At 39.5% G+C, this 25,582-nt stretch overlaps 1 protein-coding gene across 4 annotated transcripts in view; it reads left to right on the top strand.

The window, feature by feature from the left end:
• The window catches only part of EPHA3 (EPH receptor A3), a 237,752-nt gene that overhangs the window by 163,225 nt on the left and 48,945 nt on the right, over window positions 1-25,582 (top strand). For 3 of the 4 annotated variants that reach the window (XM_084511168.1, XM_084511165.1, XM_084511167.1), the window contains 4 exons: window positions 13,303-13,427; window positions 19,964-20,126; window positions 22,368-22,470; window positions 22,927-22,994. In XM_084511168.1, the coding sequence (XP_084367294.1) occupies window positions 13,303-13,427; window positions 19,964-20,126; window positions 22,368-22,470; window positions 22,927-22,994 (459 nt within the window). The remainder of the gene's footprint in view (window positions 1-13,302; window positions 13,428-19,963; window positions 20,127-22,367; window positions 22,471-22,926; window positions 22,995-25,582) is intronic. The other variant, XM_084511166.1, reaches the window with a different exon arrangement.

Raw genomic sequence — 25,582 nt, 5'->3', positions numbered from 1 at the left:
GCTTCCTAGCTGCAAGAACTGTATAAGGTCTGGAAAACTGAAGTGCTGTCCCAAGAGAGATTGTGTGCAGTTATATTTTTAATTTCCATTTACTGTATTAAAATAGCTTTGGGTCACCAAGCAGGCAGCAAATCCAGTTGTCCAGTTTACACCATAGCAGCCACAGAGGCAGAGAAAAGAGAACAAAGTCAAAAATCTGTAGAAGGTAGGTGGGAACAAGAGGTTACGCCTGTGGCCTTTTTTCTGCACTGGCAGTTTCCTGGATTCAGCAGCTTCTCCATATCAAGCTAAATATTCTGGCTCCAAACCCAAACTCTGTATGTGTATTTTCCTTCAATTATTTACAATATGATTCAGAGAGTCCAGGGTTCTTGGAAAATAATTATTAGCAAGCAAGTTCATTGTCAATAATTACAGCTTTTGTATTTTCCAAGTAAACCTATGCTGATGCCCAAATGTTTGGCTTTTAATACCTTGTGTCTTTACTATGTGCCTGCTTGATAATAAAATAGATTGTTTTCTTCTAATAGCTAAAAGCACACTGTAGCAACTTTAGAGGTAGTTTTATGTATGATTAGTTCTTAAGGAGTTAAGGCCTTGTAAACCTCCACAGTCTCCACAGTGCAGCTGCGAGAAGGCAATAGCAGCTGAGCTCAGTGCCAACAAGCCAGTGTCACCACTGAATCAATTCCAACAAGCTTCTGATGCCGTGCATCCTAGCATCAGGAGAAGAGCAAAGGGGATATGTTCTAGCAGGAGATCTGAGACTCTGCCTTCAGATTTTGTGGGCTAACTTCTACCTGTGTTTGTGATGAAGTGATTATGCTCCTCCATGAAGTGACTAACAGCCTAAACCTGGGTTTTGGTCTCCTCACCATTCAGTTTTGCACTTGTGAAATGTTTATTTCTTCCTCTGCACAGTTTTTTTTATATAGGAAACTTAAACTGTCCCTGAATCCAAGTTGAGGCATCTGTATACATCTATAGCATAGAGAATTATAATAAAAAGATACCCAGGAGTAGTGGGCTTACTATCAGAAACCTCCTCCTTTTATCTTTCATATTTCATTTCAAAAAAAAAAAAAAAAAAAAAAAAGAACAACCTGTTACTGTTTAATAGCTTAAACCATGCTTGAAAAGGTGCAGGAAAACAGATGGCTGCAATAGTTGCTGCTCCTGTGCACCTCAGTGTGGCAGTATCGCTTCTGGGAGAGGACTCTAATCTGTTTTTGCCTCTCATTCGTTGTGGACTAATGAATAATGATGTGATAAAACCACATCAGCCAGATAGTTTCTTCAGATGTAAACATACAGCCCATTCTGTTACATATATTTAATCAAATCTATTTTTATTCCTCTTTCTATCTCTTCCTTAAATATATTAGCTGCCAAATGTAACAGTTTTAAAATGCACCACAGATAAGGTAGTTAAAGAAGAAGGTAACAGGTAAGGCAGTAAGGAGCTCTTGTGAGGGGCTAGTATCAAAAAAGAGTCAAAAAAAAAAAAAAAAAAAAAAAGCTTTGAGAACAAAACTGGCCACTAGGCACAGAAATTAGGATCACTGGGAGGAGTGTCTTAAAGGATAGGTATAGCTGGTTTGTAATATCTTGATCTATGTGTCTCATTTGTAGACAGAAAAGTTCAAGCTATCTATTCAGCTTCGCCTTGAGGGATAAACATTTAAAATAAAAAAGAAATCAGAAGTTTTTGGATCTGTTGAAGGCAAAGACTTACTTGGCTCCCAGGGAGAGCTGTTCAAACCTCCTCAGAACTAGAGTTCTGCTTGCTTGAAATCTGTTGCTTTGAGGGAATAAATTCAACACCAAGTTGGGCACCAAGTTTTATTTCAGTACGGATCTCTGATTGCTTGTGAGAACTGCGACACTATCTCTGCATTCAGCCTTCTTTCTGTCAGGCTAGACTGCACAGTCTTCCGCAACTTAGAAATGACGTATGATGCTCCCTGGTTAAATAAAATCCATATTTAGAAAGGGTTGTGTGCACTTTACAATCTATATCCCAAGACAGGTCCCTTAAGTAGATATATCTTTGAAGAGAGACAATTTGAGAAAGCCACAGATGTTTGGTGCATGATATATTTCTTTCTTTCCCTATGGTCCTTATGAAAAGGATAAGAAGATAGACTTATTAAAAGTGAGCTAATGACATGATGTAGGGAGTCTCTGGTTCATTGACTGTTATTACAGCTGTGCCCCATTATGTACTGAATACCTAGGACATTGTTTTTTGAATGACATTTATCTTTTGAGTTTCAAACATTCCTGGCATAAATAAAGATTTTACGCTTTTCAAATGTGTTTTACAGTTCAGCCCAGAGGCTATTCAAGGATCGTTTTAACTCAATAAAACTCCTCCTTTAGGGATATAAAAGGGAAGTGTTTTAACAATGTCACTCCATGCATAGCCTGTTATTAGCTAGAGAAGCTCTGCCTGCAAAGCCTTTGATCCCTTTTCCCCTGGATGTGGAGGAAGCTATGCTGAGGATTCAAAGTCTCTGACATACATCCATCTCTTCTGTGTGAACACAGTCCTTGTGTAAAGGCTCGTGACCTTAGGGGAAGTTCAAAGGTGAAGTTTGAGCTCAGACAGTGTTTTCCCCTTCTGTGCTTTTAGCTACCCACTTTACCGTTTTCAAAAGTCATGGTGAAATGGTGGATAATGTTTTTGTATACCACTTCTATCAGTCTTTAATGTGAAGCTACACGTGGGTTCTCATTTAATACCTTGGTTTGCTAAAGTAATGAAAAGAAAGAAATGTGAATAAACAGGATGCTTAGACCTCACTTAAATACAATTCCTTAGGTTTCTGACTGCTTTATGTGTGATAGCATTCTGAGTGATCACTGAGGGAAATAATCTCTGTCCCTCTTGACTGTAAGCAAAGCTGTCAACTTTCCTTGCTTCTTAAAGCTCCTCCATCTAGACAATTGGAAAGCAGCGAGAGCTGGGGGGAAAAAAAAAAAAGTTATCTTTTTCTTTGGGTTTGGGGACTATTTCTGTCAATTGGAATTATTAATTCAATGTTTATTTTTAAACGCATTTTAACATAAAATAGAACTGTAGCAGAATACATATCCTTCTAGTAAACTATACTGTTATATATAAGGCAATTCCAAAATATCGCAAGTCAGGCAGGCGGGGCAGGAGGCCGGCGTGGCTGACCAGGAATGTTCTAATGGAGATTAGGCGGAAACAGAGAGTGTTTCGCTACTGGAAGGAGGGCCAGGCGTCATGGAAAGAATACAGGGATGCTGTTCGTGTTTGTAGGGAGAAAGTTCGAGTGGCCAAAGCACAGCTAGAGTTGAAGCTGGCTGTGTCTGTGAGAGAAAATAAAAAGGGTTTTTTTAGATATGTAAATGGAAAAAGGAGAACTAAAGAATACATAGGGCCGCTCCTTGATAGGGAAGGTCTCCTCACAGACGATGACATAGGCAAAGCAGAGACGCTTAACGCCTTCTTTGCCTCTGTCTTCAATGCCGATGATGGGCTTCGGGACCCAGGGTGCCCTGAGCTGGAGGACCGGGACGGTGGGGATGACAAACTCCCAACTGACCCTGAACGTGTGCGGGATTTGCTACTCCACCTGGATCCCTACAAGTCCATGGGTCCGGATGGGATTCATCCCCGGGTGCTGAAAGAGCTGGCGGATGTCATCGCGGAACCTCTTTCAATTATTTTTCAACGATCCTGGGAATTTGGAGAGGTCCCGGTAGACTGGAAGCTGGCAAATGTTGTGCCAATTTTCAAGAAGGGTCAGAAAGAAGACCCTAGCAATTACAGGCCTGTCAGTCTCACGTCAGTGCCTGGTAAAATCATGGAGAAGATGGTTCTCGGACTTATTGAGGCGCACCTGGGGGACAAAGCAGTCATTGGTCCCAGCCAGCATGGGTTTGTGAAGGGTAGGTCCTGCCTAACTAACCTGATTTCCTTTTATGATAAGATCACCCGTATGGTGGACCAAGGGAAACCAGCTGATGTGATTTTTTTGGACTTCAGCAAGGCTTTTGACACGGTTTCCCATAGGATCCTACTGGACAAAATGTCCACCATACAGCTAAATAAAAACATCATACGATGGGTGAGCAATTGGCTAACGGGCAGGGCCCAAAGGGTTATGGTAAATGGGGCTGCGTCAGGCTGGCGGGCGGTCACCAGTGGGGTCCCTCAAGGCTCCATTTTAGGGCCGGTACTTTTCAATATTTTTATAAACGATCTGGATGTAGGAATAGAGGGTATTTTGAGCAAGTTTGCTGATGACACCAAACTTGGAGGAGTTGTGGACTCAAATGAGGGCGTAAAGGCCTTGCAGAGGGATCTGGACAGGTTGGAGAGCTGGGCGATCACCAACCGCATGAAGTTCAATAAGAGCAAGTGCCGGGTCCTGCACCTGGGACGGGGAAACCCTGGCTGCATGTACAGACTGGGCGATCAGACGCTGGAGAGCAGCCTAGAAGAGAGGGATCTGGGGGTCGTGGTAGACAGCAAGTTGAATATGAGCCAGCAGTGTGCCCTGGCAGCCAGGAGGGCCAATCGTATCCTGGGGTGCATCAAGCACGGCATCGCTAGTAGGTCAAGGGAGGTGATTGTCCCGCTCTACTCTGCGCTGGTGCGGCCTCACCTCAAGTACTGTGTGCAGTTCTGGGCACCACAGCATAAAAAGGACATGAAACTGTTGGAAAGTGTCCAGAGGAGGGCTACGAAGATGGTGAAAGGCCTGGAGGGGAAGATGTACGAGGAACGGCTGAGGTCACTGGGCCTGTTCAGCCTGGAGAAGAGGAGGCTGAGGGGAGACCTCATCACAGTCTACAACTTCCTTGTAAGGGGTTGTCGAGAGGCAGGAGACCTTTTCTCCATTAACACTAGTGACAGGACCCGCGGGAACGGGGTTAAGCTGAGGCAGGGGAAATTTAGGCTGGACGTCAGGAGGGGGTTCTTCACAGAGAGGGTGGTTGCACACTGGAATAGGCTCCCCAGGGAAGTGGTCACTGCACCGAGCCTGTCTGAATTTAAGAAGAGATTGGACTGTGCACTTAGTCACATGGTCTGAACTTTTGGGTAGACCTGTGCGGTGTCAAGAGTTGGACTTGATGATCCTTAAGGGTCCCTTCCAACTCAGGATATTCTATGATTCTATGATTCTATGATTCTATGATATAAAGAAACATTAAAAACAAAGATAACAATAAAATCATCCCAAAATCTAAAACAAAGTGCAAGGAGATGTAATCACTTTTCAGGCCTGCTCCATCAGATTATCATGTTCTGGTTAGCCTTTACAGAATCATTTGTTCTGCAGCTGACTGTGAAACTGTCAGGGAATGACAGGGCCAGGGATCTGAGAAATACTCTTCCCATTCAGTGTTTTCTGACCAGGCTGAAAAGACTTTGCTGGAACTTACCAAAAGATTAGTTCAAGAGCTCATGGTAGCTATTTCAAAGGAGAAACATACAGAAGAAACATAGTAGAAACAAAGGAGAAACATAGTAGAAATTACTTACCTGAATACGATTGTTGTCTTCTCTGGGTTTGGATACTGGTATTTCTAGAGATGGCTCTTAAACACATTTCTTAAATTGTGAGTGGCATTGCTTTGGTTGAGGTAATAACTTCCATGGAAGGGGAAAGCCTAATCAGCATCTGACAGTTGACGTCACAGTCATGGGGAATAAATTGTTTTCTGAAAACTTCACACCAGGAAGCCTGAGATGCTAACATCCTATGAAGTAACGTAACAATGGGGTGAGAAAGGCAAAGCAAAACTGTTTATTTTAAACCAATATGGTCTTAAATGCATACAGCGAAAAATATGAAGTATTGATAAGCTCCCACCATCACCATCTCAAACAGAGAACAGAAAGAATAACATTTATATTTGAGTACCTTTGGGCCGAATCCTTGTGAAAGCATATACGGCATTTGTCTCCTCTGTGAAATAACAGCTGTGAGCGCTGTGGCACCATAATTTTCGGTTTCTGAGGTGAGTGCCTTGTGCAGGCTGATACTTCCCAAATGGACATGGCGTTTCTGTGATTTATTACACATGTGTTAAACATATGAGTAAGTCTAATGTTTGGTTCGCTCTGTGGAAGGCATTTGCTATCTCCCTTAATAAAAAGGGGGAGAGATGAGAACATGAACGAGCACCACTTAATGAAGTTTGCTTTTAATTTAGAATTTATTTGTAAGAGTGAGAAATGAGCTCTGACAATCATTTTTCCAGTGACAGCTGCTGCCCAGAAGGTTGCCTTTCTCTGCACTTGAGAGGGAAATCAAACAGCTGCTTTTTAGTGTAATTCCTGCTGAAGCTGAGCATTCTCCCTTTTTCAGTTCCCTGCTTTCTTTCCTTCGTGGCACCTGTGCAATGCCTGCAGCCGCTCTGGAGTCTGTAACCACAGGCTAGAGTCCACCAGCTTCCAGATGCAGTGGAGTGCTTCAGCCACAATGCAGGAAATCATCCATTAAAATAATCACAAACCAGTTAGTCTCCAAAATATTGTATTCCTTTTCTGGCAGAAACAGCTGCCCCACACTGCTTTGTTTCATCTAAAGTTTAAGCTGTTTCTGTTTATCCTAAAAGTTTTGTCCTCATATTCTCCTCATTTTGACTTGTGTAAATGCCCAGGTCTTGGTAGCCCTCTCACAGAAAGGGTGAAGCTTTGATTATGATTGCATGCTGCTCAGATCCAGCTTGAATCCAGTGAAACAGCCCTGTATGCTGCCACAGGCCCCTTGCTGTTGGGATGGATAGTTTTCCCTAAATTCCCTAAATCCTCGTCTCTGGTGACAGGAAAGGTGCACTGCATTCTGGCTGACAGTCACCTAATGATATTGCAGAATCAGATGACATTTTACAGTGCAAGTCATAAAACTATATTGAGTCTGCTGCAGCTCGAGCAAAAGGTGCAAGAGCCCATGCAAATGCACCTTGCTGGTTTAACTGCGTGCCGTGGAGATTAAAGAGCGAAGGACTGTGTCTGCAGGCCTTGCCAAGAGGTGGGTAATTGCATCTGGAGGAGGAAGATGCGGGTTAGCAGGTTTCCAAAATGTTGTTAAAGTGTAGCTGTTTCCCCTTTCTGCCCCATGACCAGGGAGTCCCTGGGGACCCCACTCTGGCCATGCCTTTTTGGAATATGCCTGTGGGACCAGCCCCATCCCTACTTGCTGTAGCACAGCAGTGTTGGGGCTGGCAGTGCATGTAACTGTGCTCAGCAAGGAAAGTAAATAATAGCGCAATCCAACAAGTCTTAAAATAGTGCAACTGCTGCTTTCTGCGAGCAGTCTTCTGTAATAAACCACCTAGATGTTAATCCACAGGCTAGACACTGGAGATGTAAAGGGTCCAAGGGTAAGTGCAGCAGTTCATACAAACATAATGTGATCATATCATGGAGATGTGTCATTGCACTGATTTGCAATGAGTCTGTTGCTTAGGACTCTGGCACAGGCTGAATGCTGTTTGACAGTGGAATGGTTGGGTAAACCTGAAGATAGAAAGGCAATACTTAAAAACCCAGGTGTTGGGTTCTTGTTGCTTGGATGTAGCATGTACGTGCAGGGTGTCTGGCTGTGCTGGATCCAGCTAAACATGGGCACATGATACTTGCAGCTGGGTAAGTGCTGCCACACATCCTCACTTTGTGGATGTGACTTCAGATTTTAAGAAAAACTGCCTCTAAGTAAGAGACATTCAGACCTTGGTCTTTATGCTTGGCAATGTATGATGGTTTTGTGGTTTGGAATTGGTGCTCTAAAACGTACAGATTTGGGTTTGGGTCCCAGTGGATCCTACTGTCAGAGGCTGCAGCTCTCATTCTGAGATTATGATCTTTATTTACTGTTCTGGTTCTACATTACCTCCTAGGGGCATTCAAGAAAATTTATATGTTGTATCAGATGACAGCAGTATGATTAGATAATAAAATCACCAGTTTTTTAAAGAAGGAAAAAGAAGCAAGCCTTCCACTTATTCAACAATTCAGCAGGAGTTGCAATTTGGGTAATACAGTCAGTTTTGCTGGCTCAGATTTGTTCATGATCACCATCTCTCAGCATAACTGGGAATATTTTACTGTCTGACACTGATAGCTGGTTGCAAGCAAAAGCTGGAAGTGAGCAGACCACAGACATTTATAGAATGAAATCCTGTAGAGCTCTACAAGGCTTTCCCTAAAATTTAATTTGTGATCTAGAGACCTAAGCAAGAAACAACGCGACTCTAAATATTTCAGCAGTTGTACACACATGGCTTCCCAAAGTTAATACTGAGTTCTCTCTGCCACAGGACAGGGAATTTTCTTCCAATATATACATCTGCAAGCCAGTCACATATGAAAACAATAACCAAGGAATAAGAAAAAGTCAATAAGGAGATTTATATACAGCTGCTATTAAACTGGAGGAAAACAAATGATCTGTTGGGGTCAGTTTCTCTGGGAAATCAATTTGAGCAAAGTTTTATTGTCCTCTCTGCTAGATCCTTCATGTTATTTGCTTGCACCTTTAATAGTCGTGAGTGAGGAGGGTTTTACACTTGTGAGCCTAAGCTCTCTGGATCATTGCATTCGTTACCTTTTCAACATCCACATTCCCAGTTGTCACAAATGCTACCTAACAGCACTGAGCGCTCAAAGTACATTTCCCCTTGTAGCTCTAGGGAGTTTTGAATGTTCATATTGACTGCTTAAACTAGTCGTAAACCAGTTAGACTGTAGTACCGGAGCAATAGTAACCATCTGATGCATAAAAATGTCCCTGTATAGGTTGCATGTGACTACTGAGAATAAACACTTTCTTGTTGAAGAAAAAAATGACATAACCTGTCCATGCATGGCCACACAAGCCTAAAGTTAATTATAAAAGCAAAACAAACAACCCAGTGAAGGAGTGCTAATACATAAATCATAACACCAATAAAAATGTAAATACATAGAAGCCTGTGATCAACAGGATTTATCCAACAGTCACTGGAATGCTTTTTATTCAACTCTTTAGTCTAAACAAAAAAGGCATTCTCAAGTTTTGCTTTGAAACTGATGTTCTTTAACTGATAATTAATTCCACCTATGATAATTAATTCAACCTATCTTTGTATTGATGCTGATTCTTTAACACTTTTCTGACAAACTTCTGCTTATCTAAAAATGCTTTGTTATATGTCATTTATTGCTATCCTGTAGTAACAACCTTGATTTTGTCAATGGGAGCAACAGCCATTTAGAAGATTTGTTCTAGCATTCTTGTTGCACAATGTTGTTATTTTTCACTTTTAAGAAAGGAAAATCCTGAAACTGCAATGAAAAATGGACAATTTATGTATGAAATACTTCTATTCCTTTCCATAACCTGATTTTGAATTCAGTCTCATCCTACTGTAGCTATTTAATAGTCTTAAGGAAACAAGAAACTCATCTCTATCTTCCTCATCCAAGAGACTAATACGCAGCACTGCTCTTGGTGATATCTCTGCTGTTTAATGGTTTATAATGTTAACTGCCTTCAACAGGAGTTTGTCTCTTTGCTACAACTTCAGTCTCTTCAGAGGAGGCAATAAAACACAGAGCCTTTCTAGTGAGAAGGGATGATGAGTTGTCTTACAATATAGAAATTAAGGCTGACCAGCTTTGGGCCAGAAATGGTTGTTTTGAGGTTATCAGAGCTTTCTGGGCTTGGTTGGACGTAGTCCTTTTCTGCTTCAGTGGGTATATTCAAGAACACTTAAGGGGGAAAAAAAAAGATAAGTACATATCAAAAGACACTTAGAGCACAGTTTATATGAGGTTTGTTTGTTTTATAGCATTGTATTCTAGGGAGGCGTACAAAAAATGAAATTAATACCATGGTCCAAATGTCAAGTTATTCTTTCTAAATGTACCCCAGACCTGAGCGTGAGGTGGCAAAGGCACTTGTGTTTTCACACAGCTATACCGATACAAAATAATACATTCTTAGAGGTTACCTTAACTTTAACCACGTCTTAAATCCATTGATTACAGTAGATCGAAGCATAAACTTTCAGTTGGTCTGAACAAGATGTTTACTCATGTTAGGGTTGAAGGACTTCTAACACTTTCAAACCTACCTATCCAACAGATACAGCAGAAAAACAAGAAATGTTTGTGTTGAGATTTAAAACTTGAATAGTTAGTTCTGACTCTTTTAGACAAGCAAAGGAAGCTTGAACCACGAACAGTGGTGGTAATTTTTGCTTTCTATCTTGACTTGGTCAAACCAGAGGGTAACTGGTATGTGTTCTTAGTCTTGTTTTAGTGGTGGAGACAGAACTAGACCTATAACTGGCAAAGAAACAACAGAGTAAGTACAGACAGAGACACATGTTGTGCAAGGCAGCAGGTGCAGCAGAAGCCAGGTCACCTACATCTCAGCTTGCAGAAAATACTGGTGTCAGGAAAGCCAGGCTGGCTGCTGGGAGAGGTCCCTGTGAGGGGGTCCTCTCCAAGGCTCTGCTTCCAGCGGCAGAGATGAGGGGGGCACTCCAAAGTCAACTATTGCACATGAAATCCAATGGGAATACACAGAGGTGATGGGAACAGCAGGAAAATTAAATCCCCACCCATATGTTGAGTCTTTATTTTCAAAATCATGTGTGCTTCAAAGTTAAAATGCTCAGATGCAGCATGAGGTGGTTAAACAAGATAACGAAAAGATAATATACAAAACGATGAAAAAAATTAAAAATGAAATTACAAACGTCTTCCTCTCTGAATAGAAACAGTGTGGTGTATCCTCTGGAAGCAGATAGTGCACCACAAAATTATCTGGTAGAACTGTTCCTTTATGCACTGAAGGCTATGTAAAACTAGATAATTTCTGTCACATAATTAAGATGATGATTTAAACAGATTTGTGTGTGTATATATATATATATATATAAATATACATGTATTTCATATATATGTGTGTTTATATACATAATTTCCATAGCTCAACAGTCCAGCAGCTGGTGGAGCGCAGTGCTGTGCTGCAGAAACCAGGTCTGCTCTGTGTGTGGGACTGAAAGGCCCTGAAACTTTTTGTTCCCTGGGATCATTAGTCTCCCCTCCACCCGCCGTGCTCTGGGATGCTGTCTCTTTCAGACACTGTATATTGTGTGATTTCTAAGCAGCTTTGAGAACCCTAGGGATCAGAAGAGGTATATGAATGTTTTATAATGTTATTGATAACCACAGAGCAGACGCTTTTCTAGTAAGCCACTGTGAGATAAGTTACTGGTAGCATCTGCAAAGATGTGTGTAAATTAGCTTAAAATAATTAATGCTGTATTGGAAGAAAGCTTTTTTAAGGCACATCTGTATTGGCACGTATAAGATTGTTTCAGCCTGCCCTGAGAGTGTGTTATAGCACAAATTACCATAATTTATTAGGGGAAGAGCCATTTCTGTTAATCATATATTAATTATTCATAAAATCTGTATTAATGTTACCTTAAAGGGGAGTGTTACCAGCTGGGTACTGGGCTTGGCACTCTATTCAAACACAGCAAAAGATAAGTAGTTTGACTACTTAGAGAAGCTATAAAAATGACTTACAGGAGCATAAAAGCAGCAGGCATGGGTCTGTGAGTTAGCATAGAGCTGGCTAGGGCTGAGCAGTCCAGCCAGCTCGCTGCTTTGCGTTTTGGCTCCAGTGATGGTTTGTGCCCTAGTGAAATTTGAGTGGAATTGCTGATGGATGTTCATTACCAGCTAGTCCTGTATACCTCTTCAGCCAGCATGGGTCTGGTGAGATTAAGTAAAATCAAGAGACTGTTTCCCATTGAACTTGAAAAATAAATAAATAATCTTCAATAATTTAAATTCAGGAGAAATTCCTTGTGTTTAGTGAGAAAGAAAAAAAAAAAAAGGGGGATTTTAGCAACTTTTTAGTCTTGTCAGGAAGCTGTTGGGAGCCATGTGGTATGTAAAAATGCTGTCCAAAGGATGCATTTCAGCCCAGAACGGATGTGAAAGTGTGTATATAGATATGTCTTCTGTGGGCGGATGCAGCTTTCTTGATGCTCTACTCAGCTAAAGGAAGCTATTAGGTTATGATGCAAGACTAGGAGGTACATTTTAGAGGAAGTTAAGCAAAACCAAACACAGCATGAATTTGGGGGGATGAAAATCCAAACACACAGGGCACTGGCTAATGCATGCAAATGTGTAAAGCCTGTAAAGTGCAACCACTTTTATATGAACAGTAAAAACTTCATAGGATTCAGCTGAAATTAAATTGTTTAGATCAGCTATAGCCTTTTTATTAGGATAGCACAATGTGAACTTATAAACACATTTGTTTTACATGTTAAGATAAAAGACTGTTTATTGGTAAAAGATTTTTCTTTTTAAAGACAGTTGCAACCTTTAATGTGTGATCTGTAAGTTATCATCTGATGAATTTTCGCCAAAACCACGGACAAGAGGCATTTGGAGTAGGAAGCCAACCCGTAAGAAGTGGGGGAAATAAATAAATAAATAAATGAATAAATAAAAACTTGCATAGCTCTCAGGGAGTCTAGGAAACCTAGGCCTGGTCTTGGAACAGCCCATAGAGCTGGGTGGTCTGAAGATGAACCCATGTTAAAGGATCTTAGGTAATTATCGTTTTTTTTCCTTGACATTGATGGTACTTCCAAGTTTTGGGTGGTGGGTGAGTCTGTAGCATGCAATCAGTTGTCATGCCTAACCATGGTTAATGCAGATCAGAAATGAGGTTTTTCTGCAGTTTAGGTATTTTTTTCTTCAGATTTCATTTTCAAAGCAGTGTGGTAAAGGAAAAGTGGTATATGGGAGCAATTTGTATCTGGAGAACTTAGCAAATAATGTTATAAAAGAGGCTCTATTCTGCAGGAAGCAGTTAGTGGTGGTGCATGGGGCATCCCAGCACCGTTTTACACTTGCTTATGAAAAGAGTATCGGAGTTCTGCAGAGGCTGGTGATGATAATACATCAGCATTATAACAAATAGGTAGTACTGTTGTTTTGTTCTCTTCTAGTCCATCAAATGTATTTCATTGCTTACACTGTAGTAGCAGATTGAAACCATCTGCTGTCTTGCCACTAGTCCGCCAGTCTAACAGAAAATCTCAGCTCATTTTCCTTGAGGCCGGCGTGCTGTAAGGCATGTGTACCAGGACGATAATCCAGCTGCTGAATGTTGATATAAGTCCAGACCTATGCTCATGAGTCTTTTAAATGGAAACAGTACTCTTTGCCAAGGATTGGAACGGAGATAAACTCGGTTTGCTTTTCTCTCCTCCTTGCTCCCCCCATCCCCTATACAGCTCCGTCCCCCATCACGGTAATAAGGAAGGACCGGACGTCCAGGAACAGCGTGTCTCTGTCTTGGCAGGAACCTGAGCATCCAAATGGGATCATCTTGGACTATGAGGTCAAATACTACGAAAAGGTGGGAAGAAAAACTGACAGGGAGGTTCTTGTGCTAGTAATGTAGTTATTAAGTCTCGCTTAAGTCAAGGGTTCAGAGACACCACTATTCACTCACTGTTTGTCTCAGTAGTGATGAAACCCTTCCATTTTTGGGAAGCAGAACATCATGAAAATATGAAATGAAACCGTTAAGTAGTGTTGTCTATGATGTTCATCCCTAAATGCATCAGAACTAATGTAGACTAATTCTGAAATGATGCAATACTTTTTTTTTTTTTTTTTTTTTGTCTTAAGTACACTTTATTTACTGAGTTCTATTATGCTGTCAATATTCATAGAGTAATTTGTCAGTACCCATGTATTGGTGCTTTCACAAACGTCTGTTACACGAAGGCAATGTGGAAAAGAAATGGACTATCCTTTTAGGGACTGCTTTGTGCTGTGAAAGATCCCACTTTTCATAAATAACTGAATTTCTCGTAAATTATATGTAGATAACTGCAAACCAAAGAAAATCTGCCATTAAATATGCTCTGTACAAATGCTTTTTGTACTTATAGCTGTTTATTACTACCTCATATATAGATATGGATTTAGTAAAAAAAATAAATAATAATAATAATAATAAATCTGCTTAAACAAATAGTTTTTTCTACATCTTGCTGGTAGAATTGGAAATACCATTAATTGTTGCAAAGATTGTGAAGAATGGTACTGGCCATCTGTAGATTGATCAGATATGACTCTGACAGAATATATTGCTACTGAAACTGAGAAAACTTTGAAAAAATGGCAGAAATAATGGTTTAATATAGTATTTACTAATGCTGTTCATATCTAGAAATCAGGCTTAGTTTTCATGCATACGTGGGAAGTCTTGGTGCCAGTATCCACTTGGAAACTTGTGTTGAAAAGATTCCACAGCTATTCAGTTAGTCTTCAGAAAGTTTCTTCATGGAGCTTTCCAGTGGGACAATGGGATATTGACAGTCCACACTTGTTCTTCAGCCAAAGAATGGGGATTGGAAGTCTATATTCTTAAAAGATTTATCCCAAATTATTGTGCCATCTGATTTTGGGGTGTTTTGGTGGTGGTGGTGAGTTTTTTTTGGTAAAATTCTAAACATATTTAGTATTACCAATAAAAGGATAAAAAAAAGCTTCTTAAACATCTTCATTCAGTCTCACCTTAGAGAGCAGTAGCCTGTAAACATTCATTTTGGGATTATTTTTTCTCCTGTTAATTTCAGCGGGAACAAGAGTAAGCCCAGATCCTGGGCTTGAGGAGAAATAAAAGAGCACCAGCTCATACATCAGGTTGTTTTTAATTGTACAGTACATCCTCAGCAGTAAAAACATGCAGGATTTTTTTTTTTAACAGGCCAGGTTATTTGCCTGTAGGCTTAACTTGAATTTCATTTGAGCCTTTGGCTGCTCTTGCTGCCCTTGGCTGGCCCCTTGTTTCCCAAGAGCTTCCGCAGACCCATCTCAGCTCCGCCTCCAGCCCTTCCAAGTGCAAGTGCTGTCCTAGGAGGCTCCACAAGTCTTGTGGGGCAAGGGATGTGACACTCAGGTGTGTTGCTTGCCCTGGCATAAGGTTGACCTGTTTAGTGTTAGCTGCTCTGAAGGGAAAGAATTTTCTCCTTGTGAACATATAGTTCATTTTATTTGAACTACCACCAAGTTATATTTGTGTATCTGTGGGGTGTTTGTGGGGTTAGTTTTTTTTTGTTGTTGTTAGTTTAGTTTTTTTGTTGTTGTTGTTTTGTTTTGTTTTGTTTTTTGGTGTTTTGATCATTCTGCACTGAAATTGGCTTGTTTTATTCAAGAAAATTGTCACCCTCCAGTACAAGGGTACTCACAGTTTAGGCATGTGGCTGCTATTCCCACTGTGTATATCCAGTCTTGTGGAGCAACTGCTTGTTGTAAGACAGCTTCATGAGACAACCAGCCTTATGAGGCTGATCATGCACATGTGTTTCTTCCCTTTGAAGTCTGTGATCAAGCGTTCATACGCACCAGACAGCTTTCTTAAACCAAAGAGCCAATTGCTTAACAATAGGAGCCAGACCATTCAGAGCAAAGGGGCTTTAAAAAAACAACCTTCCAACACCAGTGCTTTTAATGTGTGGTCTGCTGCCCCTCTGGGAGTCAGAAGCCTATTCCTTGGGGTTTATGGAGTTAACAAAGAAAAGCAAGACTGTAGTTAGGAGGCCTTAATCCATTGCCCTCTTTAAGTCTGCAAATCAGAAAATGTTAAAAAACTACTGCTCTAGACAGGTTAAGCTTACCTAGAGACAGGCCAGCCAGTGCTGGGTGGTGACATTTCAGTTGTCCTTCGGGGAGATGTCGCTTTTCAGTCTGAGATCACTGAGCAGTCCCTTCCTCTTCTTTTCTGAAAAGAAGGCTTGCTTTTTAAAAATGCCCAGTCCTTTTGAAGTCATCTTGGTTGTGCTCATCGAAAAACACTGCTGTTAAGTGGCAGCTGCTAGGATATAAACCCTTCACAGTTAGCAGTCTGGGTATTTCTGCTGACAACTCGTACATGATTGCTGATAGATGATTTATGTTGAGCCATTGTTTTCTCTCCTGCTTGTTTTTATTCACAACACTTCTCATAAATTAAAATACACAGTATTCATAGATTATTACAAGTCAGCCCAATTCCATCATGTACTTTGACCATGCAAATTTGTGTTTGACTTTGCTCGGTTGTTGATATATTTTGAAGAGTAGTGATATTTTGGGGCAAGTAAATGTTACTGATTTTCAGCGTGTTACAATAGATTTGGATTAAAAAATAGGGCTTTCTGTATCTAAAAAATGTCATCTTTTTGTTTTTCTAATGCATTATTGGCATATAAAGTATGTGGAAAATTCTTGTTTTCAGAAAATGTAACTAAACTCTTCCATTTTTATCACCAGTGATTTCACTTGTGTACCCAAGAAAGAATAGAGCTCTGTATGATGTTTCTAGAGAAATTAGGATTGCAGTTCTGGGAAACTATATTAAAATGAACTTATGGGGTTTTATGCTTAACACTATGAACAGAGAATGACAAGTCCTTATACTCAGTGTTTGGAATAGAATTGCCTTTTCTGTAAAAACATATATGGCCTGATTATGAGGTTATTTGACTAGATACTATTTAATTAAAGCATTTAAAAGAAATAAATTATTCTTTCAGGTATAAAAATGAATACCATATGAAACATCTAGTCATCTGCTTTATGGAAAGGCATAATATTTTATGGTATGTTAGTGGTGCAAAATGACACCCTAGTTTAGTCCGTCCATATATAATGCTGTGCTGGATTTTAAGAGTGTCAGCCAACAAAGTGCTCATATAACAAAAATCAAGTTTTCTTCTTGCACAAGCAGATACTTTTTTTTTTCCTTTTGTCCTTGCTCACCTAATCAAGTTCTCTCAAAGGAGTATTTTATTATGCAAAGACAAAATATCCCATGAAAATTATTAATTTCTTCATTTAAATATGTGGGTAGTAATTGTGATAAATAAATCCCACAGTCTTTGTAAAGGTGAAGTTCTGTTCAAAACGATGAGTGAAATTTAACTGCAGTCTTAGATTGCTAAACTGGATTTGCCTTTGCTATCATTGAAATCAAGGCTCAGTAGACTGGTTAAAGCAAACAAATAATTATATCCAGTTTGTGATCTTTCTGAGGCTGAAGAAGTAAATTAAATGCAAATGCACTTAGGTGCTTTTAAACTCTTATTGTTAGGGCTTTAAGGGCAGGCCATGTATATACTCAGTGAGCTTTGTAGGAGCTGTCATATTGACAAACAGTTGTCGCCAGCAGTGCTGGAAACAAAGGTTCCTCCCAAAGATGTGCAGCCTGGTTTTGGCCTCTCCTGTGTACATGCCGCCAAGAGAGAAAATGTTCTTCCTCATGTAGTGTAAACACTCACTGTACTTATCTTAAAAGAACATACCATTCACTCTTGCTAGTGCTGCCACTATAAATGCTAAATGGATCCAAAAAATGTCTTTTGTGAAGCATAGTTTATAATTATAAAATTTCATTTGCATATGAGACACTAACAGTAGTGGGATTTGCTTCCCAGTAAAGACTGTGTCTCATAAACTATGTAGAAATGATCAAGAAGAATATGTGTTCTGCATCCAAGTTCAAATTTATCATCAAACAGAGTGTTTGATTAAAGTTCGGCTTGGCAAAGAGTGACTCTCCTCTTTGTATATCCCTTCAGCTTATGGCAGCTCTAGCACTGTATCTCTGAAGTTTTACTTCATCCCCAGGAAAGATAAACTTGGGCTTTTATGTGGTGTTTCAGTGATTTGATTACTATTAACATAAAAAATGACTTTCAAAATATGTGTGTAAAAAGCTTGCCATAAACTAAGATACCATGACATCCTCCATACCGTTGTTTTAAACATTTATTTTCTAAGTTCCATTGTGGATTATTAACAGACAGGGCCATGACTATATTTTCCTTTGCACGTATGTATCTGCACAAGAGGGAAATGTTTGCATTTCATAAAAACAGCCTGAAGTGAGATCAAAATGAATGTCCAGCCACAGCATACACAAAAGATCTTATGTTTTAAAGACAAGATTATTATGTCTTTGAAATTAAAGTCATTGCCTACATTCAACTGAATGATGAGATAAGAAAAGACTGTAAATTATAATACTAGGCCTTTGTTAGTTCAAAAATACATATTTTAGGCAAACCTGTTAGCTCTTTAGAATGTCTTCCTAGTTTTCTCCCTGGAATCTATAACCAAAAACTTTTTCAGAGAAGTATCAGAAAACCACAAGAAAATCCAATGCTGATTTCCTTTTAATACTTAGGGTGCAAAGAAAACAGACCGTGATAAGCATTTTTATAGACAGACTTTCAAGAATAGGTCCAGCTCATCCTATCTGAGGTTTTGATTCTGGATGGTAACTTTTAGACAGAAACTCAGCTTTTTTTTTTTTTTCCCCAGTGTGAATACTTACGTGCATAATGTTGGATATTATGTAAAAATTTGGGCAGTTTCTCTAACTATGGTACAAATGTCTCTGTTTCCCTTTCTGTCAAAGATTTCCAAGAATTAGTTAGACTTCTGTAGCACCAAAGAGGGGAATAATTTCTGATACCAACCTGCAAACTTGAAATAGTCCTTACTGTTACTCCGGACAGTACTACAGAGCAAACAGGCTAAAACAGCTCCACTCACTTTGCTCACATACATAAAGGAGAGCTAGCTTTGACAATCCCAGAGTAAGTGGAGTGTTTTCCAACCTGTCTGGCCTCAGTACAGCATTGGCAAAGTTAAAATCTCAGTACCGTGCAAGCTAAGACAATACCATAAAACAGTGGAAATTGAGTGAGATTCTTTGCATTCGACATACGTTAACCTAACTCACATTCTACTTTTCACCCAGGCAAAACTCAACAATCTGAGTGTATTTCAGAGTGTTCAAAGTAAATGGACAGCAGATGAAATCCCCACCACCTCTAAAATAAAGAAATTCCTTGTCACAAGCCTAAACAACTAAGATTCTCGTGGCTCCCCACATGTGGCTACTGTCCAAGTCTTTTTCTGAGGCACTTCCAGCTGCCATTTTTAGAAAGCCAAAAATGCTCTTTTGGTACAGAATGGCTTTAATAAAATAAGCAATACCTCAGGCCCCAAATGCATGCTTAACTTTTTAGACTATGTGCTTAGAGGGGGACTGAGACATACTTTTGTCATAATTAGCTTTTTACGCAGTATGAAAGGTATCCAAACTTACTAAGTTATGAAGTCTTCTATTTCTTATTTCATATAAAAAATTAGTATGTCAGAAATATGTGTCTATTTGTGAGAATATCGTCTGTACTGGATGCTCCCCTTGTTCTTCAGCAAAAAAACATATGGAGCAAATATGCGTGTCCTTCCTGGCTACTGAAGCCCTAGACGTGTTCAAGAACAAGTTCAGTGGGGTTTTGCCCAAATGAGGACTGACGCATCAGGCTCATAGTTTTTATGGCATAATAGTAAACTGGTTATATTAGCCTGTTCACAGAGCTCGGGTAAGGAGTCTGAGCAGACTGCTGTTCTGACTGTTACAAGGGTACACACTGTCTTGTAAAACACGAAGTAGTAAAAACTGAGTCCTGCAATAGCTCTGCAGGGCCCTAAAAGCTCTAAATTGGCCTGTTACAACTTCCAGTTGAGTGCAGTAGGCAAATCTGTTTTATGTTTTTTAAATAAAATTGTAATCTTCATTTTTCTTGTTGTATTACAGGGTATGGACAAAATGGTACAAAGCCATTTAATGAAATGTCGTATGCTCAGCATGTCTAGTATTTGATTTACAGTGCAAGGCCGTAGGAGCTCTAATGATTTAGATTTCTTGCTAATCAACAGATTTTTAGTTGATTGGAAATGAATGGCTGTGCAAGCATTTGCCAGGCTATAAATATTCAAAAAATATGCCAGTGCTCTCCAGGTGATTTGTAGTCATTTTGTACTGAGCACCTCTTGTTTCTGTTTCTTAGGGTGTGGTTGTAATCTGATAATTTCTTTTCCCAAAAGCAGGAACAAGAGACAAGCTATACTATTCTGAGAGCTAAGGGCACCAACGTTACTATCAGTGGCCTCAAACCTGATACCACCTACGTCTTCCAAATTCGAGCCCGAACTGCAGCTGGATATGGGACAAACAGCCGCAAGTTTGAATTTGAAACCAGTCCAGATTGTATGTATTTGTTCAAATGGTTTAAATTGACTCCCTGGCCAGTTTCTGACTGATTTGAGTGGCTCTTTTCATTCCCTTTCTGGTTTAGTAAATGCAACTCATTACTATTTATGATGTGTCTTTCTGGGTAGCATTACTATATAACTTTATGTTTTATCATTAAAATTGAAATATGCTGTAAAGAATATACCACAAATGTCACAGGTGTTATTTTCTTCCATTCTGTACCCTACTGCAGCCTGATGCCAGAATCAATACCTTCCTAGGCTGCAAATCCCATTGAGGGAGGGCTAGGTATAATACCTATTCAGTTTGTGGCCTGGACCCTATGGACTTTAAACCTTGTGCCCCAAAAGAATTAATATTATATTGGTCCATTACTCCAGTGGGTCAAGGTATAATTCTCTATGTTTCTGTGCAGCTGATGTCTGCTGTGCAGCTTTGAGGTGAAACTAATGCACTCAGTTAAGCTGCTGGTCCCAGAGCTGGGTGGTTTGACTCCCTTCTCTCTCTTGCTAGATTTTCTTGCCTTTTTCTTTTCTCTAATGCCTAGATAGTAGCACTTGCTTACCTGATGACCTTATTGGTATTCTTCACCAGTTTTGTTGTTACATCAGAAAGTAATGGTGCTCTTCATCCTAATTGTTACATTCTCATCACTTGGTACTATGTAGTAAATCAGACCTTCTCTTTGCTAGAAGGTGAAAGTGGCTTAATGCATCAAAAAGTCTGCCTTTGTTTAGGTAACCAGTTACCAATGTAGGCTGATGCTGCATAATTAAAGACTGTTTAATTTTTGGAAGGCAGGCAGAGTTGTATCTGCTGTTTAGAGTTGTAAGACAACTCAGGACTATAATTCTGATATGGACTCGTAAGGCTTTTTCATGTACTCATGCTAAGGCTTGAGAACCCATGGTGTGAGAAATGTTCTGCTAAAATAAATTCTTAACTAAGAAGAGAAGCATGAGCCAATTGGTCTTGCATTTAACATCTATGTGTTTTTGAGATATTTTAAGTATTTCATTTTTCCCCTTATTCTTCCCCCACCTCAGCTTTCTGGAAATCAAATAAATGAGGTCCTTGTTTAAGGAAAATAATAATAATAATAACAATTACTTTTATGATTACATGCAGTATTGGCATAATGGATGAAACTCACAATAGGACAGAGTACAACAAGGAGAAGAAATCAGTTGTGATGATAAAAGATATCATAACTTGGAAGTTGATGAGCTTTTAAAGTAATTTTAAAATAGAAGTTTAAAAAGATAAAAGAAAAAGGGAGAAAAGGTAGAGTAACTAACCTAAAATGTGGAAGGTGTCAGCAGAGAGCATTGCATGTATCTCAATAAAGAACACACAAATTATACAGATAAACACCAACTCACATAACTGAGTTAACTGCTGCCATGTCATAGCAACACAAGTGCGGTTCTCCCCATGGGGACAGGTGTGACCAGGCATCACACAGACAAACTGCCCAATTTATGGGAAACAGGAGGGCTATCTTTCACCTCACTGTGTACAACTAACTTGAAATGTTATGGTGAGAAGCCTAATTCTGCTTACTCAAAGATAGATAGGTGTCTACAGAAGATGCTTCACCATACCAAAGCTCTAAAGGTGTCCAGTCTATGGCAGCCTAGTGTGCCCAAGGCCGGGCTTAGGCACTGCAGCGAAGTATCCACAGTAAGGAGAAAAAAGCCCTTCTTTTCTTCTATAGGCACTGATTAACCTAGATAAGTCTTGTATACGTAGGTAGAATCTGTGCTTCAGTGATACTGTTAGGTTTAATTGCAATGCCTAATTCCTTAAAACACTTTCCATCACATGGAAGTGAGAGTAAGGTTGGTTATTATCTACTGGCTGGGATTTCTTACAGAGGAAAAATTCCTTATTGTCTGTAACAAAACAATATGTGTGTCATGGTATGTATGTTTCTGTGTATAAATGTATGTGTAAGAATCAGTTTAACAGCTGTTACTACAATCAGCAATAGTAAAAATCAGCAGTAGGATCAACAACTCATGTAAATTTTCAAAGAAAAGATTTCTTTCATTTTCTTCCCTTGTATTTATTTGTCTGATGAAAAATTACCTCACAGATTAAATATTTGGCAGGAAACCAAATGCTGTATAGTGATGACTCAATCTGTCTGTTCCCTATATGAGTGTCAGTTGTGGTGTAATTAATGTTTTGTGCGTGGGGGGTTATTTATATATTTTTGTGTTAACTTTTCAGCATTCTCCATTTCCAGTGAGAATAGCCAGGTGGTAATGATTGCCATTTCAGCCGCAGTTGCCATCATTCTCCTTACGGTTGTGGTGTACGTCCTGATTGGGAGGTTAGTTTGTCCTCTGTTTTGCACATTTACTCCTTCCTGCATTTCCTTGTGGGGCCTTGATGAGCATGGCAAATCAGGCATCGTCAGGGGGAGCGTGGCTGGTTTGCACCTTCTCCTTTGTCTGCTGCCCCTGGAGCTCTGAGCACTGCTTTATGCTAGGTAATGAGCCCACTAACCCCAATCATGCAGCAGTTGTTAAAAAATGCTATAAACACATTCTTAGGCAATTGTAAAATTAAACTGTAGGGGTCAAAAATCAACAAATCCTCTCATTAGCCAATTTCCTCAAATTCCCTGAGAACATAACATGCCTCTATAGGGTACAGAGAATGTAAATATCATTAAACTTTCAAACAGGCATTTAATTGTGGAGGAAAAACATTTTATTCTTTTTCCACCTGCAGTTAACGTATACAATTCTCTATATTCATTTTTTTTCCCCTCTATTGCTTCTAGATTCTGTGGATACAAGAAGTCTAAACATGGTGCTGATGAGAAAAGACTACATTTTGGGAACGGCCATTGTAAGTTACTGAAGCCTTCTAATGCTTTCAGATCTTTTGAATTCATCCCCTAGATAATTGTTGTTTTTCAAAAAAAAGGGCAAAAGAAAAAAGCCATAACTCACTTAAACCAGAGTGAAACTGGGAAGAGAATTATCTCTTCTCTTGTGGGTAAGCAGATTTTCCCCAAACAATCAGTCTTAGCCTCAGATTCATTCATTTATGTTCAGGTTAGTAATGAGCAAAACATTGCAGTCTATGTTCAAACAAGGTATGTGGTTAGCAATATGATATTGATTCTGCTGTGCATTACTGAAATGCAGAGTGTAACTTCAACTTCCTCCTTATCAACTGTATAACATCTAAGCAATGACATTTTTTCTCAAAGCTAAATATAAAATCAATGAAATGGGTCTTGATGACTGCTGAAGGGACCATGAAAATTGCTTGCTTAACAAAGGTGACCTGATAATAAATTTATCTGGGAATTGTTGTAAGCATAGGCTGAAAAGTGATTTGGAGTAGCTTCTTAGATTAAGAATAACTACTAAACAAACATCCCACAAATTAATGGGATTTCTTAATCCAGCTCTCTTTATGATTATGTTTTGTTCAAGACCTGATTTTCCACTTGCCAGAGTGCATATGTCTGTGCTTTCTGTGGGTCTCACCCGCAGCTAGGAAGAGAGCCTTTCTGCTGACTTGGAATCACAAAAAATGTAAATAGTTAATGCTCATCCTGAGGAATCTGGGTTACTCTTGAAACTTCTCCCAAAGCCAAACCCAAAGCATATCCATTTTTGATTTTTTCATACCCATTTTTGCTGAGGCTAAATGTCCCTTCATTCCTGGGTCATTCGGCTGCGTCCTGTGAAAGGAACAGCATGCAGCAAGGTCCCATCCAGGAAGTGCTTGAGGGAGGAACCGATTTTCTAAGCCCAAGACTGTGGTTACCCAGAAGAAGTCACTTGCTATGACCATAGTTGGAGGAAGAGGTCTTGCTGCAGTGTGGCAGCTCCTCTCCATGCCTAGGTCTGTGAGGTGAATAACCCGGCAGTGCTTTTCCACAGCAGAGGAGTTGTGGATTGTGAAAACAAGGTCACAATCAAAGCTCTGCCCATAACCTCTTCAAAATAGGAATGAATTAATTTTGGAGGAGAAGTTTAAGGGAGAGGAAGGTGATGGTTTAAAACTCCTGATTAGGAATGGGAGAAAATTCATGTTTTTTTAATCACTGCATTTTGATTTTTTCATCTTTGCACAGAGCAGACAGTGCCATTCATAAACACCAGGACTGGAAACTCCTTTATTTCCACCCACAGAATTCTTGGTGTCTAATGAGCATGCCTTTAATAAGAAGCATCAGTTAGTCTTTAAAGCTGCTTCAGCTCCAGCCAAGAACCCTGCTATACTGTGTAAACCACATTGAACTGTATATTTCTATTGTTTAGCATATTGTAAGTTTAATGTGGTTTATGCTGAAGCATTTTCCTTTCATGCATATCCTTTTGTACATGACAGTGACTCCATACCACCCTCAAGAAGACAGCCACTGGTGTCAGCATCCCAACCCCCCAAATATGCCTCCCCACCAAATATAATTGAATTAACATTTTAATAAGGGATTTACCAGCAGTAGTTGGAAATGAGAACTGCTTCCTAATCCCAGTGGCAGTGGAATAACTGTTCTCTGACTGTTCGTATTATTATTATTTTAAGTTAGGAGCCCTTCTTTATCTCCAGAGAGCTGTATCCACAAATGTGTGCTCCGTCCCCTGCACTGTCAAGGGATATGCAAGCCATAGCCACGGGTTTCCCTTATGCAGCCCATCTACAGCTAACCAACTAGCCTGAAAAAAAATAAATCTGTACGGTTACATGTGGCCCATAGAATTAATGCTTCATCATCCAAATTTAATGAGGTTATAAAATAAAAGCAGCCAGTAAAAAAAGTGTTGAAGACAAATAACAGGTCAGAGTTTGCTCTCCTTACTCCCACACAATGGAAAGTTGCAATCACTATTCTTAAACATGTCAGTGCAGTTAAATTCCTGTGGATTAAATTCCTTTTAATTTGGCTTTAGATATTTATGTACTGTTTTCTGAGCAGCACCATGCTGATCCACTGTGTAGTCAAAGCAGAGCTGATCATGAATCTGGTATTTTTGTTAGAAAATATTGAAAATGATTTATTGATTTTGCAGACATTTATCTGTTAGAATTTGTGTGTATGTATGCATTTGGCTGTTGAAACTTTATTATTCTGCTAAACTAGTCTTCCTCAAAGAATAAGAAAATAGCTCCTATGAACTAAAAATTGGTAAAGTAACTTCCCTGGCTGTCGTAAACTTTCAGCATCTCAAATACAGCAGCTGGTTTATTTCAGTCAGTTTATTCTGAATTACTTTAAAAAAGGCTCCAGCCATGAACTATTCCCTGCAGCCTTATTACAAATCCTATAATATTACTTCAAAGGAGCAAAAATGTGTTTCACCTCCTCAGATCCTCTCCCTTTGCCTTCTTTGGCTAGACCCTTTTTATTTTTTTGCTACCCTTAGGGCAATTCATGCTGGTAAAATGAAAATGTAAATTATTATGTTTGCACAGAA

This window comes from Aythya ferina (genome assembly GCF_964211825.1).
Source record: "Aythya ferina genome assembly, chromosome: 1".
NCBI lineage: Eukaryota > Metazoa > Chordata > Aves > Anseriformes > Anatidae > Aythya > Aythya ferina.
This window is presented reverse-complemented; position numbering and strand designations above follow the sequence as displayed.